Source organism: Cololabis saira, chromosome 3 (assembly GCF_033807715.1).
Source record: "Cololabis saira isolate AMF1-May2022 chromosome 3, fColSai1.1, whole genome shotgun sequence".
Classification (NCBI taxonomy): Eukaryota; Metazoa; Chordata; class Actinopteri; order Beloniformes; family Belonidae; genus Cololabis; species Cololabis saira.
Window position 1 is genome coordinate 24,571,645 of NC_084589.1, and position 16,273 is coordinate 24,587,917.

The 16,273-nt window shown below is 39.2% G+C and overlaps 1 protein-coding gene across 2 annotated transcripts; it reads right to left on the minus strand.

The window, feature by feature from the left end:
* Window positions 1–4,095: 4,095 nt before the first annotated feature.
* On the minus strand, window positions 4,096–11,744 carry LOC133430701 (C-reactive protein-like). 2 transcript variants are annotated; one of them, XM_061716748.1, is made up of 5 exons: window positions 11,741–11,744; window positions 6,384–6,440; window positions 5,065–5,167; window positions 4,687–4,984; window positions 4,096–4,553 (listed from the first exon to the last, which is right to left on the minus strand). In XM_061716748.1, the coding sequence occupies exons 2-5, from the start codon at window positions 6,436–6,438 to the stop codon at window positions 4,335–4,337; spliced, it is 675 nt and encodes a 224-aa protein (XP_061572732.1). In that variant the 5' UTR covers window positions 6,439–6,440; window positions 11,741–11,744; the 3' UTR covers window positions 4,096–4,334. The 2 variants fall into 2 exon arrangements, with proteins under 2 accessions (XP_061572732.1, XP_061572731.1); XM_061716747.1 differs by lacking the exon at window positions 11,741–11,744 and adding an exon at window positions 6,570–6,649 and having other exon boundaries at window positions 4,097–4,553; window positions 6,384–6,438.
* Window positions 11,745–16,273: the final 4,529 nt, after the last annotated feature.

Below are 16,273 nucleotides of genomic sequence, written 5' to 3' on the forward strand. Positions count from 1 at the left end.
TAAACAAGGCACACTGTATCATTGGGTTTACTGTCGGCAACCCGTCAGTGGACATGTCTACACAAAGAAACAAGAACAAACAAAGGCAGGAGAAGGAGAATTATTTTAAGAAGCAGGATCATTATTTTAAGGACAGTAATGTAGCCTACACATTAATGGACAGAAAGCAGGTGGTTTTGGGAAAGTGTGAAAGAAGACACTTATTTTAAGAAAGCTTTAAGAGAAAAATGTATCATCCAGTGACTGTGAAAACCCGAAAGAATCATGATTTCAATGTGACTTGAACAACTGACAAAAATGAAACATTTTACCAAAAGAACATTTTATGAACCTGAAAATTCTGACCCATCAGTAGGGATATAGCAAGCCTTTTGGATGAGAGATGAAACATTTGTAGGAGGCCAGAAAAAAAACAACTACTTTACCAAAGTAACACTTGGAGATCTTCATTTTCTCTACAGATTATGAGTAAAAAAATACAATTTTTAAAGGTTACATGTTTTTCTTTTGTAGCTCTTGACCAACTGCAGAATGAATGTTGATAGATTTGTTTGCTACATGTCTACAAACAGGTGGACTAAATGGTTTTCAGTCCAACCCAGAGAAGTTGTATCAATGCTAATAATATGTACCGCAGCTTCTGTTGAACAGAATTTCACAAAATTTGGTGTACTGCACTAGTTAGTGGGAAATTAAGAACTTGTGGCAAATGGCATCATATCCAGTTTAGTATAGGCATAACCGATACTATTTTACAACTTGGATTACGCAAACCATTTAAAAAAGTTTGTTCTTTTTTTGTTTTTAAACCAAATTAATATAGATGAATCTGAAGGAGTGGGGCTTAAAAAAATGTTCTGCAACCTGAATCATTTGAGCACTGTCAAATTCAGCGGAAACCTCCTGCAAAACACTCAATCAAGATATTATGACTTCATTCAGCGTTGTTGAGCGCGATGCCCGCTCCATACTTGCTGCACTGTTTTGGCAATATTAGCTGCTTAATTCTTACTCAGAACAGACAAATTGCTGCTTGAAGATATATTCCCCATATTACAATTACCCTACTTAAAAAGATAGGGCCTCATTCATCAACAGCAACTGAAGTTTTCCTTAAAATCCACTTCTTAACATCTGCATAGACTCTATAGGACACTTTTGAGTGTTGATGTGTTGTGTAAGAAAATCATTGTTTTTACAGAAGTTTAATTTTTATATGATTTGCATATAATCAATGTCTTAATAATTAAAATAACTTGTTTAGAATTACTGTCAAGTAACAAGTACAAATCTTTTTGTAGTATTCCCACTGGTGCTTCAACTTTATCCAACATCAGCCTGAAATATGGACGAATACTTCTCTGCAGAGCTGTTACAATATTACAACTGAAACCAATAATACAATATCACTTTGTAAATAAACAACTTATTAACTCCAAGACATCCTTTTTGTGTGCAGTGTTCCACTTCCCAAGGTGAACAATGGCAAGATTTTACAAATGGTCTCACTCTTTGAGGAGCCTCAGGCAACACATCATCATTTCAGTTGTTCAACGGCAATACATTGCAACTTCTGTTGCTACGACTTGTTGCATTAAATGATCTATCCCAAATGAGAGACCTCAAAACTACCACAGTCAAATTTAATTTTAATGCATTTCCATTAGGAAAAACATATAAAAGGAATAGGGCTGATACATTTTATTATGATTATTAGCCTTGTAAGACTCATAATGATTCTGGGTCTTGGACTTTTTGAAGCCTGTGTATATGAAATGTGGCATGTCACTGTCTTCTGAGTGACTTTTTCAAAAAGATGTGTGACTCACTGTGTGTCACACACAGTGAGTCACAAGAAATGTGCACACTGTCTGCACTCTTTTAATCAGATTTACAAAGCTGATATAAAAAGCTTTTTGATCTATATCAATTGTGTTGAACCTGATTTGAGTATCCATCTTATGTCACGAATAGATGCAGATGCTCCAAGTATAATCATCAGCAAAAAACACTGTGCTAATTAGACATGAAGTTTACAGCAGCACAACAAAGAAAAAGATGATTTTTTTTCGTATGTGGAAATACAAATTGAAAAGAAATTGCTGAATAGAGGGGAAGAAATGACCCAAACAGCTGAAGGATCAGGAAGGAACCTCAGATGACTCTTGAACTTTGGGTTTTGTGGGTGTGTTTCCCCTAGACGGCCGAAACCAAAGCTTAAACCAGTATATGAACCAACTACCATTGATTACACCCACAATTTAACAAGAGTATATCAAACATAAAGAAGAAAAGAAGTAAGAAACAAAGAATTAAAAAACAATTAAGTAACAACAATCAGTATTCTACCATTTTTGTGATATCACTTTTAGTGCTTTATTGCGTGCTAAAAGGCTAGAGTAATACAGGATATCCACATAGAGTTGTTTTGGTTGTTTCTTGCATGTTCTTAAATAATAAGAATAAGAAAAAGACCAAAATCCCAGAAATCAAACATGCTGGATTATTGCAATGCGTCATCATTAAAACTGCACAGTACATGACCTTACATCACAACTATTGTCCAATTTTCTGTCAGCACTTTCCACAATTGTGTTTTATAAATGCTCCCTCTGTAATACCTTCCCTTATCTGCTGTCTGCGTCATCATTTTTGATTAATTTCATAACATCATCTGTGTTTTATCATGTTTGGGCGTGATAGAGGGTGAGGACTGAGTGTAACAAAAAGCAACAGTCTCACAGAGCTGTATCTCTCACATAAGTGCGGATTCATGGAAGAACCTTGTACCACTAACTGCCAGGTTGCCAGCTAACAAACTGTGAGTCACATACATAATCCAAAGTCCATTTGGGAGTATATGTGAGTTACTGTCAAAGTACTGGACAAGATCATGTAACTCTGTTGAACATGTGTCTTATGAGTATATTCTAAGAAATTCTAAGATTCCTGTTTTTTTTTTTCTTCATTTCATTTCAGAGCTGCTGCTACCCAAGACATAACCCCTTAAACATCTTGTTGCTGTATGTTGTACTTGGGTGTATTCAATAACAGTAAACTTAAAGTATTCCAATATCACTCAATATGTTTTACTTTTATAACATTTACTTATTTTCATGACCTGCCTCTTGCTTTAAGGGTGTGAATTTCTGCTTTGAATCTACAGCTGCATACAACTTCAAACGTCTCATACAGAAAATAATTGAAGAACCAATCCTGACCACTTCCTATATGGGGATTTACTGAAAATGTAGTAATGTTATGAAATAGGAAACTAGCACAATCTTCAAGGAGACGTCAGCATATGTGGAGAAGATGGGAATGAATAAAATGAGGAAGAGAATCTGCTTGGAGTGTTCTACTGTTGTTGCAAAAGATAGGTCAACTCGATGGCAACAGCAGACATGTAGTTGGCAGTTGGTCACCTACAGCAACTCACATCCCTGTTTTTTACACTCATTGACCACATTTTAGGTGAAATGTTGTAGGTACTGTCTCTCATGAGATAAGCCCAAGATTCCTGTGCTCAATTATTACGTGTTGAATTGTTGAATTAGATAATATGAGCTGCTAAACATCTCAGAGCTGTTAGCATTCACATCAGGCTGAAAAGCTTACCAAAACAGAAGCTTGTTCATCATTTCATCAATCATTTCCTGTTATGTTTCCAACATTTTTTACCATGTATATTAATATTGTTGAGAGTTTTTAAACAAAAATATTACCATCAGTACAGTTTAAGTTATAACAGAGGATGTATAATTCCTCCTCTCTTTGAGCATTGTTCAGTGCTCTCTGGTTCAAATGTCTATAGACTACCCTGGTTTCATGCCTAGAGAGTTTTACATGACAAAAAAATGTGCATTTTGTGAAAAAACTGATTGGCTTTCATAAAAAACAATACCTTGGAGACTATGACCTTTCCCCCCTTTGATCACCTTCATACCTGTGGGTGGCTAATACCAACTTAGTTTGATGAAGTCAGTTCACCTTCCTTATATTTCTATCAGCACTTTGTTGCACTTTTTTTAATGCTCAGAAGCAGTTATTACAAAGAGATGTTTTTGATATGGAAAAAGAAAAATTCACACAAAAAAATCACAAAAGTAGTGTGGTATATTTATTGAATTGAATTGAATACTCTATTAATACGTAAATGGAAATTAAATCAGAATTGCATGTATGATGTTAGAGCTGAAAAATCAATTTCTCTACGAAATAATGCTCTAACATTTTCTTTTTTGGCATCGCTAACTTATTCTTTATCATGGAGATAAAAAAAATAAAGTAATGACTTCTCACCTCCTCTCACTAACATCATTGTTTTTAAAAGCTTAATGACATGTGATTTGTTTATATTCCACAAGCACATTGCCGATGATTTCATATTCCAGCGCGCTCCAATTCAGCACATTCCCTGGAGTGAAGCTCTGTTCATTCATGTAATTCTGGATCTCACAGGGGGAGAGGATGTAGTCCCACATGTGGACGTCAGACATCATGCCAACAAAAGACTGCTTTATGTCATACCCACCATCATGGGCATCTTGCTCCTGTAGGGAATGTATAAGTTTGAGAGATAAGATTTTTTAGCATCCAGTACTTCACCTTTAGTCTACATAAAAAAACAAAAAAGAAATCAAAATCATTTGTAGAAAAGGCGAGAGATTAAGTAGATAACGTTACCTGTCCTAAAATAATCATAAGTTCTCCACTGATGTTTACTCCAGAACTGACAAATTTCCTGATGGAAGGCTGTCCATCAAGCCACAGCTGCACCAGTCCAGACTGAGAGTCCCATGTGGTGCAGATGGAGTGCCACATATTCAGCTTGTAGTCGAACCCTTGAAACTCTGCCTTTTTATTCTTAATATGGGGCTCAAACTCTTTATTGTTGTTATCCCAGTAAATTAGGTAATCATTGGCATGAGTAGGGGTGGCCAAAGAGAACAGGGAGTGGTCTCTTTTGAGGTCAGTAAAGGATCTTAAAGAATAACAAATAATTTATTAGAAAGTACATCTAGCTCATTAATGTATAGTGGGTTCTGCTTTATGCTTTCATACCTGTGACAGATAGTTAGAAGACTGAAAGTCTGTTTTGTTGGTATCAGCTTCACTCGAGCAGAGTTTGTTTGCACTGGGAAGGTGAGCATCTTTCCTGACAGATCTGAAAAAAAGAAAGTTACATTTTTTGTTTGAAAGTCCATCCACCCATGCTAATTCCAATGCAAGGTCACAGGGATGTCCAGGATATCCCAGCTCTCTTCAGGTAAAAGGCAGGGATGCACTCTGGACAGGTCACCAGTCCATTGCAGAGCCACATGTAGTACCCGGTAAAAACCTACACAAGCATGGTAAGAACATACAGACTCCACACAGTAGGCGCATTTCCACCAGTGTGAGTTCTGGGTAGATTTTCGGGGCCAGGCTGTTTGTGCGCTTCTCCATTACCAGAAACCGCCCTCAGGAACCTTTTACATGGGCAAAAAACAGCCCTGTTGTAGGAGGTGTACTCAGGTTGGCCAACAGGAACCTCCTGGTTGGGGGGTTTCTGCTGATCAGGATTTATAAACTACATTCAGCACTCTCACATGAACACAAATCCTGTGACCAACATTTTATCATTGAAGGAGTTGGACTAGAAACATTTTGCTACAAGTACATTTGATGAAGTTGGAGATCACATAAAAAAACGATCGATGGACCAACGAGTCGGTTCAGGTCTTGTTAACATATTACACCAATGTAGGAGTCCGGCAGGGTCTGTATTAATCTCATTTTTTTAGACTGCGGTGTTTGTTAAAAAATGACAGAAAGACCCAAAGAAGGGAACCAGGAACCTTCTTTTGTGAAGCAACTGTGCTAACCACAAATCCACCCTGCTGCATGTGGCCCCTCCAATCATTGACAGATTATGCTTTAATGCACAAAAAATGTCACAATTTAAATCAATAAAAGTAGTTATGACTCTCCTTAGATGTTTTATTTTTTGCTATCCTTTTAATATCTGAGAAAGAATACATAGTTCACTTGCCTCTATTGTGGCTGAGAGTAAAATTAAAACCAGTTTTAATGTTTAGTTATTTGATATTCAACTAGAATTTATTTAGTAGACTTATTACATTATTTTAACTAGAAAAAAACTGGAAAACCCTGGAAAGGGAGACATGTATTTCTAAAGAAAACATTGGTAATAAACTTTCCATTTTTTACCTTTATTATTGTGCTATTTCACAGAAAGCCAAATGTGAGTCTCTTTTTTTAAACTGCCACACAAAATCAAAAAGATGTTGGACTTTGGTAATGAAAATCAAAAGAAAATACATATGGTTTGTTTAAATAGTTCCTTTAGATTTCCTTTCTATGTGAAACAGAAAAACTACCTTGAAGACCTGAAGCACACGCAGTCAACATCGCCAGTAGAAGGAAAAACTTCATCTAACAGAAAAAGAAAAAGACATCATTAAACATGAGAACAAATGAGAATTGGAAATAAAAAGTTGGCTTGTAAAACTGTCATACTTCTATCAATTTTTAATGTTCCCGCAAGTTGAATATCGTGATCGTACCTTGAACTTTGTGACCGAAACTGTGTTTAATCCAGTAAAGAGGAATATGTAATGTTCTTGCTTCTTCCTTTTTGAGTCGGTGCACATGTCTGACTTCTTATCCTTTTCTCCACTTCCCTTCTTTCCAAAAGCTGCCACCCCCCACACGCACACACACACATGCACTTACACTCCTCCACCCCTCCACACATTTCTTTTGTAAACTTCTTCAGCATTTAATTTGCTCATGAACATGTACTTCCACTTTTGTTAACTTCCTTCATGCGTTTTTTGTCACGGTGTATTTAATTCTGCTTGACTTCCTTGGTACAATTCATCCTGATTGTGTGCACCTCTGCTTGTTGCTGGTGTGTGTGTGTGTGTGTGTGTGTGTGTGTGTGTGTGTGTGTGTGTGTGTGTGTGTGTGTGTGTGTGTGTGTGTGTGTGTGTGTCCTGGCCTTTCTTTTAAGGTTTGATCTGAACTTGATTTAGCAGAAAAATTAATGGATGAATAATAAATGTCTTTACATTTTTTTTTTTATTATTAGTTTTAAGTAAGAACAATCCCTTTTCTCCTCATACATTCTCCATAGACACCACATGTAGCTCGAATCATCTCTCTGTTACATTCCACCTTTTTTTTTCTGTCCCTTTTACTTTTATTTCTATTTTTATCAATCAATTTTTTTTGCATTTTTGTGACTTTTTTCTGTTAATACAGCAGTTCTTGAAAGTATGCTTTTTCTTTCTGTTTTTATGCTGGAATATGTTTTTCTTCTAGAGGTGTGGGGGGGGGGGTAGATTGTCTTTTTCCATTCTAATGTTTTTACATATCAAAAGATAATTTTAAAGTTGGGTTTTATTTTCAATTATGATCTAAGTCTTCCAATCTTATTTGCAAAATAAGGCCTCTGCTTAAAGGTTGTGAATTTCTGCTTTGAACCTAGAACCACCTACAATCTCAGAAAGGAGATGTTAGACATTTCGTATGGAAAGAGTAAAATAAACAATCCTGACCACTTCCTAGTGGTGGATTTACTGCCAGCTTGCACATGTTGTGATGAAGCAACAATGAAATGAAAAACTAGCAGAAGCTCCAAGTAGAAGTTACGTGGAGAAGACAGCAGGAACAAGGAGAGGCTGCTTGGTGTGCTCTGCTGTTCTTGCAAAAGATGGCAGGTCTGACTTGGTGTGATTGCTGTTAAAGCACTAAATCAGATTCTGCACTCACAGAAATAATTAGGCATAATATTAAGATATATTTATTTCAGTTACCTATTAAACTTCCATCTATTTGAATGACATACATTTATTATAAACGGGTTAATAAACTTAAATTGGTATGTATTTGTCAGTCAAATGTAAATTAAACAATTAAGAATGAGATTTATAAAATATAACCATTAAACCCAACATGTTTTCAATCAATCTTTATTTGTATAGCACTTTTAAAACAACCAAAAATCCACTTAAAAAGAGAGATATTTTTTTGATTACATAGCAATCTGAACAGATGGTTCTTTAGTTAGGATTTGAATTGAAGCATTTCAGTGAACGACTGTAACTCAGGGGAGAGTATGTTCAAAAGAGCCATAACCCCACTTTTTCACCCTTTTCTGTGGAACTTCTGCTTCCTGCTGAACACAGACGTCTGCCGCGTTGATGTAAATTTAAAACATTGCAACGATATGAGGGAGCAAGACCATTTATAGCATTGAAAACAAACAACAGCTTAAAATGAGTTCTAAATTCAAGTGGGAGGCAGTGTAAGGAATACAGTACAGGAGGGATGAGGTTGTGTTTTCGGGTACTTGTCAGCAGGCGAGCAGCAGCATTCAGAACAAGTTGTTTGAAGTTGTTTGTTTGATGTTTTGAATGCATAATGACAGATTTATGTGTTTATCATTAATACATCGAATTTCAAATATTTAAGAACCAGTGTATGTGTTGAATACATAGATTTAAAATATTTGAAACAAATTAGATTTATTAATGATAAAAGGAACTAAAACTTTTTATCCAATTAAAATGCATACATCTTGAAATTAGGCCATGCGTAAGCATTCTTTCTTACCCAAAAATGCTAAACTACATCAAAAGTGGTCTCAATTAATTTTAAACAGTGCAGTATCTCATCAAAAATATCGGCTTTGCCATCAAACTACAATTGATGATTCTATTATATTCTACCTGTTCATTTGAGCAGGGTTTACTGCAAGCAGTGATTTGATGTGGTACAACTCAGTGCCCACAGTGAACATTGTGCTTCAGCTGAAATGATGTAGGTTCCATCTCTCATGTGATAAGCCCAAGAGTCTTGTGCTCAATTATTAGAGCCCGAGCACTTACAGTGCGAAGGCCCTATTGTATCTGTTTTTTTCCCTCATTTTAATTTTTTTCTCGTTTTTATTTTTCCGATGAAATGAGGGCCTTTTTGCCCCCCTAAACATGCCCCAAAAGTCACCAAATTTTGCACGCAAGCCGGGCCTGGGGAAAACTTTGATATTTAATGGTTTGCATTGATGGCCGTGGCAAAATGGCTCAACAGCACCCCCTAGAAAACTTTGTGCCTCAAGCCCCACAATACGGTTTGACGTACATGCACGAAAATCGGTACACACCTGTATCATGTCGCAACTTAAAGAAAAGTCTCTTGGTGCCATGGCCGAAACCAAACAGGAAGTCGGCCATTTTGAATTAATCATGTAATTTTGGCGCAATTTATGCCATTCCTTCTGAAGTTAATACGGCCCGAACCGTAACGTGCACCCAGGTGTGTTATACATCAAAATGTGCGTCTTGATCCTGCGATAACGTGCATTACTTTTCTCAGTCAAAAGCATTACTGTGGCGACGATAGATGCCAAAAAGCGCGCCCCCCCCTTCATCTGATTGGTCCATCCATATTTGATAGTCCCTATTTTCTGCTATAACTTTTGAATGGTTTGACAGAGAGTCGTGGGTGGTGTCATCTGACTCGGTTTTGAATAGTAAAAAGAATAGTAATAGTAATTTTTCTCTTCTTGGGTATTTTTCAGTGCCCCCAGGTTCAAACATATGTTCTAATTCTCCATGAAAAAATCTAGCAGTCAGGAGAGTGACAGATGTGTTGCTGAAGAAAAAGGATTGGTAATCAGATTTTCATGTTTTTCCATTGTTCTGCAAGTTTAGCAAAAGCAGAATGTCAGTTGTTGTTTTTTTAATTGCAACATAAAATGAAGATTATGTACTGTCTTTGGTCATTACAATTAAAAGTTAAGACACATTATTGTTTTGAACGTTTCTGTACTTTAATGTTTCCTTTGCTTTCTAAGTGAAACAGAAAAAACTACCTTGAAGACTTGAAGCACACAAGTAGTAAGCTATAATATTCTGTGGGCATTTGACTAAAATCATAATTTGCTTTGGTTTATTCCAATAAACAGTTAGTGAATACTAAAAAAAAAAAAAAAAAAGTATGCATAAATAACTATTAAGTTTATAATTTAATCCATTTTTAATTTCCTCAGAAATTGAGGGTTTGTCATGTTTTGGGTTCAATACTTTATTTTGTCCCTGTTTTATGTCTGGTCTTCCTGTTTTGTTTTGTAGTACTCACCTGTGTCTCTGTTTTAGGTTCCTGTCTGTCCTGCCCCCTCCTGGTCTGTGTGCAACTGATCCCTGATTGTGTCTCCCACATCTTTGTCCAATCAGTGGGTGTATATATTCCCCTCTGTGTCTAGTCTCACTGCTAGTTCGTTGTTCTTCACAGTTCACATACCAGCATTCTTGTCATAGTCATTGCCTTTTGGACTTTCGAAGCTTGCTTGTTTTTTGACCTTGCCTTTTGCCTCAGTTTTTTTGGATACCTTTGCTATTTTGTCTGCTAACACTGCAAAAACTCAAAATCTTACCCGGAATATTTTTCTTATTTCTAGTTAAAATGTCTCAATTTTAGTCAAAAAATCTCATTACACTTAAAACATGAGTCATTACCAGAAAAATGGGACAAGATTTATCTTCTCATTACAAGCAAAAAAATCTTGTTACACTGGCAGATTTTTCTACTTATTTCAAGTGAAAATTTACTTGAAACAGGTGAAAATTGTTTTTTTTTCCCAGTGATGAGTCTTGTTTTAAGTGTAATGAGATTTTTTTGACTAAAAATGAGACATTTTAACTATAAGACAAATATTCTTGTTAAGATTTTGAGTTTTTGCAGTTTACCCGTGTACTGACCCTTGCCTGGATTAAACCTTGTTTTACGTTTACAACTGAGTCATGCGGTTCATTTGAGTCCTACCATCTTGTGCTACGTCCATGACAAGGTTGTGATCTTACCTTGAAATCTGCAACCGGGACTGTGTTTGTGCCAAAGAAGAGTGCTGTTTGACTTTGTGCCTTTTTGAATCAGTGTTTGTGAGATTTTATCCATTTCTTCACTTCTGTGTTTTCCAAAAGGTCTGACTTACTCACATACAGTATTTGTTTTGTTGACCCCTCTTCAGGATTTCATCATTTGTTGACAACTTCCTTGATTCACTTCCTCTTTTTATTTCTGTTGAAGGCCTCTACACACTCAAATGCACCAACACACATACCAACTGATATTTATCTAGGCTGCAAATTCTGTAACCATACATTTGGGTCAATACCCAAGCACCAACTCTTTTCTGGGCTAGAGGAAAGAACTGCTTACATAAGTGGAGGGGTTATTAAGACCAATAGCAAGAGTGCGAGACGATGCCATTTTCAAATAAGCGACAAACAATATTGATGCAGCAAAGCAGCAGTGATCTGTGAAGGAGATGACCTGTTTCTTGGCAGTATGGTCGACAGAAGTCCAGGCGAAACTGGAGGGTGCGATTCATACCAAGCCAGTATTGGAGCTAATACAGAGAGAGATGGCTGCGAATGGGTACGAAGTACTGCGGAGGAGATGTCAAACAAATTAAAGAAGCTAAAAAAGGACTACAGGGACCAAAAAAAAAAACCTTGATTGAAACGGCAACGGGTGGCCAAAGAAGAACCCATTTTATGACACACTGGACGCCACTGAAGCATTGAATTCGACGATGGCGCTGTTGGAGGCCATGGTGGAGGATACACTCCCGCAACCAGAGCCTGGTAACTTTTTTTTCAAACATTGTTGCCTTGCATAACATGTTTTAGTGAGAGACTGACTGAATTAGCTCATGTTAAAGTATATGAACTGAACTTTGAAATAGTTCATTATGAAGTACTTTTCTAACACTGGCTGTTTTCCTGTGGTTTATAGACTTGTCCACTATCATGGACGATGACATGATGTCTCCACAGCACTGCAGCTCTCCTGCACCATCCAGCAGCTCGGGACAATCCCAGCAGACCAGACATGGTAAGGCTGAGTGTCCAGTAGTCTGTCTCACTGAATACTATGCAAACATCGATATATACCTAATACTATGACTTTATAATATAAATACATGCTGTAATAAGTGATCAGTCAGTCATATCCCCTACCAAACATAAACGGTTAACTTATTGCTGAGCTGACATGTTTCGTAAATTGTATTGCCCTACCTGTGTTAATCTACTAGTGATTTAATAAAAACTTTTACACTCATTGTGTTATTGTACACAGCTAAGAGGAAGCAAGAGAGCAACGCTGAGCTCCTGGACTACCTTGAGCGGACAGATGAGAGTTCCTGGCAGCACAGCAAGGAAATTAATGATGCCTTGCTGCACAGACTGAAGGCAGACAACAGTGCGCTCCTCGGCATAATGGGGCACATGGTGTCTGTTATGGAGGCGCAAGCCAATAAATGATTGCACCAGTTTTCTTTTTCACTGTTTGCGCTGTTTCTTTTGTACTGTTTGCACAATTTCTTTTTCCCTGTTTGCACTGTTTACTTTATGTAAATAAATGTTTTATTCTGAAGAGACTTATATGCTTGTATGTTTTCACTAGTGATGTAAAGTTATTTGAACTGTGTAATAATAGTGTAATAAGTGCAAGTAAAGCTGGTTAGCGTTTGTGAAAACAAGAAATTAAAGAACTCAACAAATTACCTTTTATGAGACAGATGTGATTTTATTTACAAATAACCAAACAAATTACTTGTTTAAGAAGGCCATTAAAGCAGCTCTTATGTCAGCCCCTTCTTGACTGCCATATTCAGGTAAGGCCTGAAGACGAGGCTGGATGTTAGTATGTCTGTCTTGGTGCTCCTCAGTGAAATTGTCGCCATGTTCCTCACAGATGTTATGAAGGACACAGCAAGTCAGCATGCAGTCATTTCTTTTTAGAAGGCATCTCCACTGTCCTTTCAATCTCCCAAATACCATTTCCACAACCGATCGTTCACTGCTGACTCTGTAATTGTAGGTGTGTTGTTCATGTGTCAATCTGCCAGTATCCGAAAAGGGTGTCATCAGCCAGTTCTGCATGGGGTAGGCTGGATCACCTATCAGGTAATGTCCAACCTCACAGCCAGAGATTGATACGGCCAGCAAAGAACCCAAAAGCAGCACACAGAGCACAAAGTGGTAGTAGTCTGGTTCACTTTATTTCTCAACAGGAGCAAAGAGCAGGCAGGAATGCAGGACCGGGATCAGGCAGGAATCAGTGTCAGGTTCGGAAGACAAGGTCAGGCACCGGGGAGCAGGACACAAGGCAGAGTCCAGGAACAGGCAGGGTCGGCAACAGGAGGTCAGGGCAGAGAACACTGGAGAGTCTTGCATGGCAAAGAAACAATAGGCAGTTGGCAAAGAGGAGAGTGGAGCTTATATACCTTCTTGATTGCTGAGGAGTTGCAGCTGGGAGAGTAAGTGACTGGAGTGAGTGACGAGGTGGGCGTGGCTGGTAGAGGGGGTGAGCAGGAGAGAGGGGAGTGGAAAACCACTGAAGGCAGGTCTGAGCGGAGGACTGACCATGACAGAGATGGTCCATTTCACACATGACTGTTTAAGGACTCTTGCATCATGCACACTCCCTGGAAAGCCAACACACACATCCCAGAAAGACCTCTGCCATCTACAACTGCTTGCAAAACAATGGAAAGCTATTCCTTCCGGTTGTAGTAGTCTCATGGATACTCTTCTGGTGCTATTATGGGAATGTGGCTTCCATCTATTGCACCAACACACTGTGACACTCTCCAACAACTCTGAAAGAGAGCAGCCATTTCCACTAACCTCTCAGCATCAGGGAGTGTAATGTGGGCTAGGAGCAGCACCTTTATGGCTGCATTGAAGAAATCCTGAACATAATTGAAGACGGTGGTCACGCCTCTACCAGAAAGATGGTCCTATATTCACCGCCGGTGGCCAGCTTCCAGATGGCAATAGCCACTTTCTTCTGGTTTGGGATACACAGACGGTAATTTGTCTTCCTTTTCCCCAAGACATGCTCCACCCGACTGCAGATATACTGAAAGGACTCTTGGGACACACAGAAATTCTGCATAAACTGGTGAGAAGTGAAATCAGGAACAATTGTGTTCCACCAGTAGTAGATCTCGGGTGTCCCCACACAACCTGTGATATTCGCCTTGCCATCAGTCGCAAAATTACCTGTAAAGATTATAGGTAAATAAACATGTTGTGTGGAGTCATCAATACTCAAACAAATGTTTATCATGGTATTAAACCCTGGTGCCTCTTTTTCTCCTTAGATTAGAGTGGGATGTGCATTGAGAAATAAAGGTGCATGTGTGAGTGTTTTAGAAACATAAGTGTTACACTTACTTGTGAAGATAATGTACAGCACATTTGCCATACTTCACATTTTATTACCTTATTATATTTGAACACTGAACACAGTGAATATGATAAAGAAAATTGAAAAACTGACTATTCCAGCAGGGACATAACATCAGCTAACATTAGCTCATAACAAAGGCTAACATTACCATCTAGCATTCAGTGTAAGTAAAAGTTAAAACGTTATTAGGTTATTCAAGGCTTTCTCCTTGAACTTAATTGCTGTGCACTGAAAACTTGTCAAAGACAAAGACATTGAATTTGCCGTTTTTTGTTCACTATAAAGTTGCGTAAAGCCAGAAGCAGCAGCTGTACAACCGCGCGAACCTCACGTTTGCAGTGACGTAATGATGAAATCCTCTTAGCACCGGAGCTATGGACAATCATACCCCTTTTACACCAAGCTGGTTCCAGGGCTGGTTCTGGGCTAGAGCCAGACTTAGCACCAGTTATTTGGTTTTACACAGCCTAAGCACCGGCTCCTGGCTCTCAAAACTGGTGCTACGCCAGCTCCTTTGAGCTGCTGGGCCAGCTCAAAGAACCAGTTTACGTGGGGGGCTGGGGGCGGGGCTGGGGACGGTGTTACTGAACAACCAAAGCAGAATAAACACGGAAGAGCGCCGTTTTAAACAATGGAGCGTTGAAGACGGCGGTTAAGTTAGCAGACTCTTTTATTATTACATCCATTTATTTAATAATGGATGTAAAACAGAAGCAGCAGTGGTTTACGGTACAATCCATCAACAGTAACGTCGGCGGGCTCCGTGCCCGCCGATGCAGCGGCGCAGCCTCGCGTCCCAGCCCGCAGGGAAGCGTTCCAGCCCTGGGACGCTTGGACGCGAGGCAGCGCAGCTCGATCCATTTATTTAATAAAAATTCCTGGCCCGCAGGGACGCCTCCCAGCCCGCGGTTTCTGGTTCCGCGCACCAACGCAGAGCCTACGGCGTATGTTACGTACGAGGAGAGGAGCTCCTGAGGAGAGGAGAGGAGCTCCTGTCCCCCGGGGCTGCTGGCTCTCGAGTCAAATTTCTTAACAGGCGTTATTTGGATAAACTGAGCCCAGGTTGGGGATCTTAAAGGGTTACTTTACCTGAAAAAAATATTAAAACTTAATAAAGTGCCATATTAACAGCGCTACAGCAGGAATTAAAACAGCTTTTAACTGTCGGCTTCCTCATACGGTGTGACGATCGACGCAGAACCTACGGCGTAGGGTACGCGGCGCCGGGCGCCGTACGCCGTACCCTACGCCGTAGGCTCTGCGTCGGTTTAACGCGGAACCATAAATCAGCTCCGGAGCCGGCAGGCAGGCAGAAATCCCGAAATTTTCAGAGCAAATTTCTTAACAGGCGTTATTTGGATACACTGAGCCCAGGTAGGGGATCTGAAAGGTTACTTTACCTGAAAAAATATTAAAACTTAATAAAGTGCCATATTAACAGCGCTACAGCTGAAATTAAAACAGCTTTTGGCTCTCAGCTTCCTGATCAGGGTGGGGATGAAAACGAGGGGGAGTGGTGACGTGATGACGTGGCTCTCTGGCCAGCTGCTGGCTAGCACCAGCTGTGTAAAAGCAAACGGTTCTTACTTAGAACCAACCGCGAACCGGCTCTAGCACCAGCACTAGCACCAGCCCTGGAACCAGCTTGGTGTAAAAGGGGTAACAGACTGGTTCCCAGCTGGTTCGCAAGTTGAACCAGTTGGCAACCAGCACCAGCACTGGCCAAGAACCAGCCCATGAACTGGTTTGGTGGAAAAGGGTAGAGAATGGTTTCCGGTTTTATTGATACATTTTGAGTTATTACTGTCTGATGGTTATAAATAACTCATAAAAGTCTGCACATTCTGTACCAATCGGTGATGGTGAGAAGAAACTCTGTGGAGGTGTTTTGGGGACACAGGAACTCAGGACACACTGGAGAAGTTGAATCTCCCGGCTGGCCGTGAAATGGCCCACTAACCTGCCAGAAAAGCTGATGGAGGTTAATGGATAGTAACTGTCT

Bases quoted from the DNA above. Each gene is read 5' to 3' on its own strand.
- LOC133430701 (XM_061716748.1), bottom strand. From the start codon at position 6,438: ATGAAGTTTTTCCTTCTACTGGCGATGTTGACTGCGTGTGCTTCAGGT. The intron at 4,985-5,064 runs GTATGAAAGCAT...TTATTCTTTAAG, and splicing joins CTTCTAACTATCTGTCACAG to ATCCTTTACTGACCTCAAAA. The intron at 4,554-4,686 runs GTAACGTTATCT...CATTCCCTACAG, and splicing joins TTATGATTATTTTAGGACAG to GAGCAAGATGCCCATGATGG.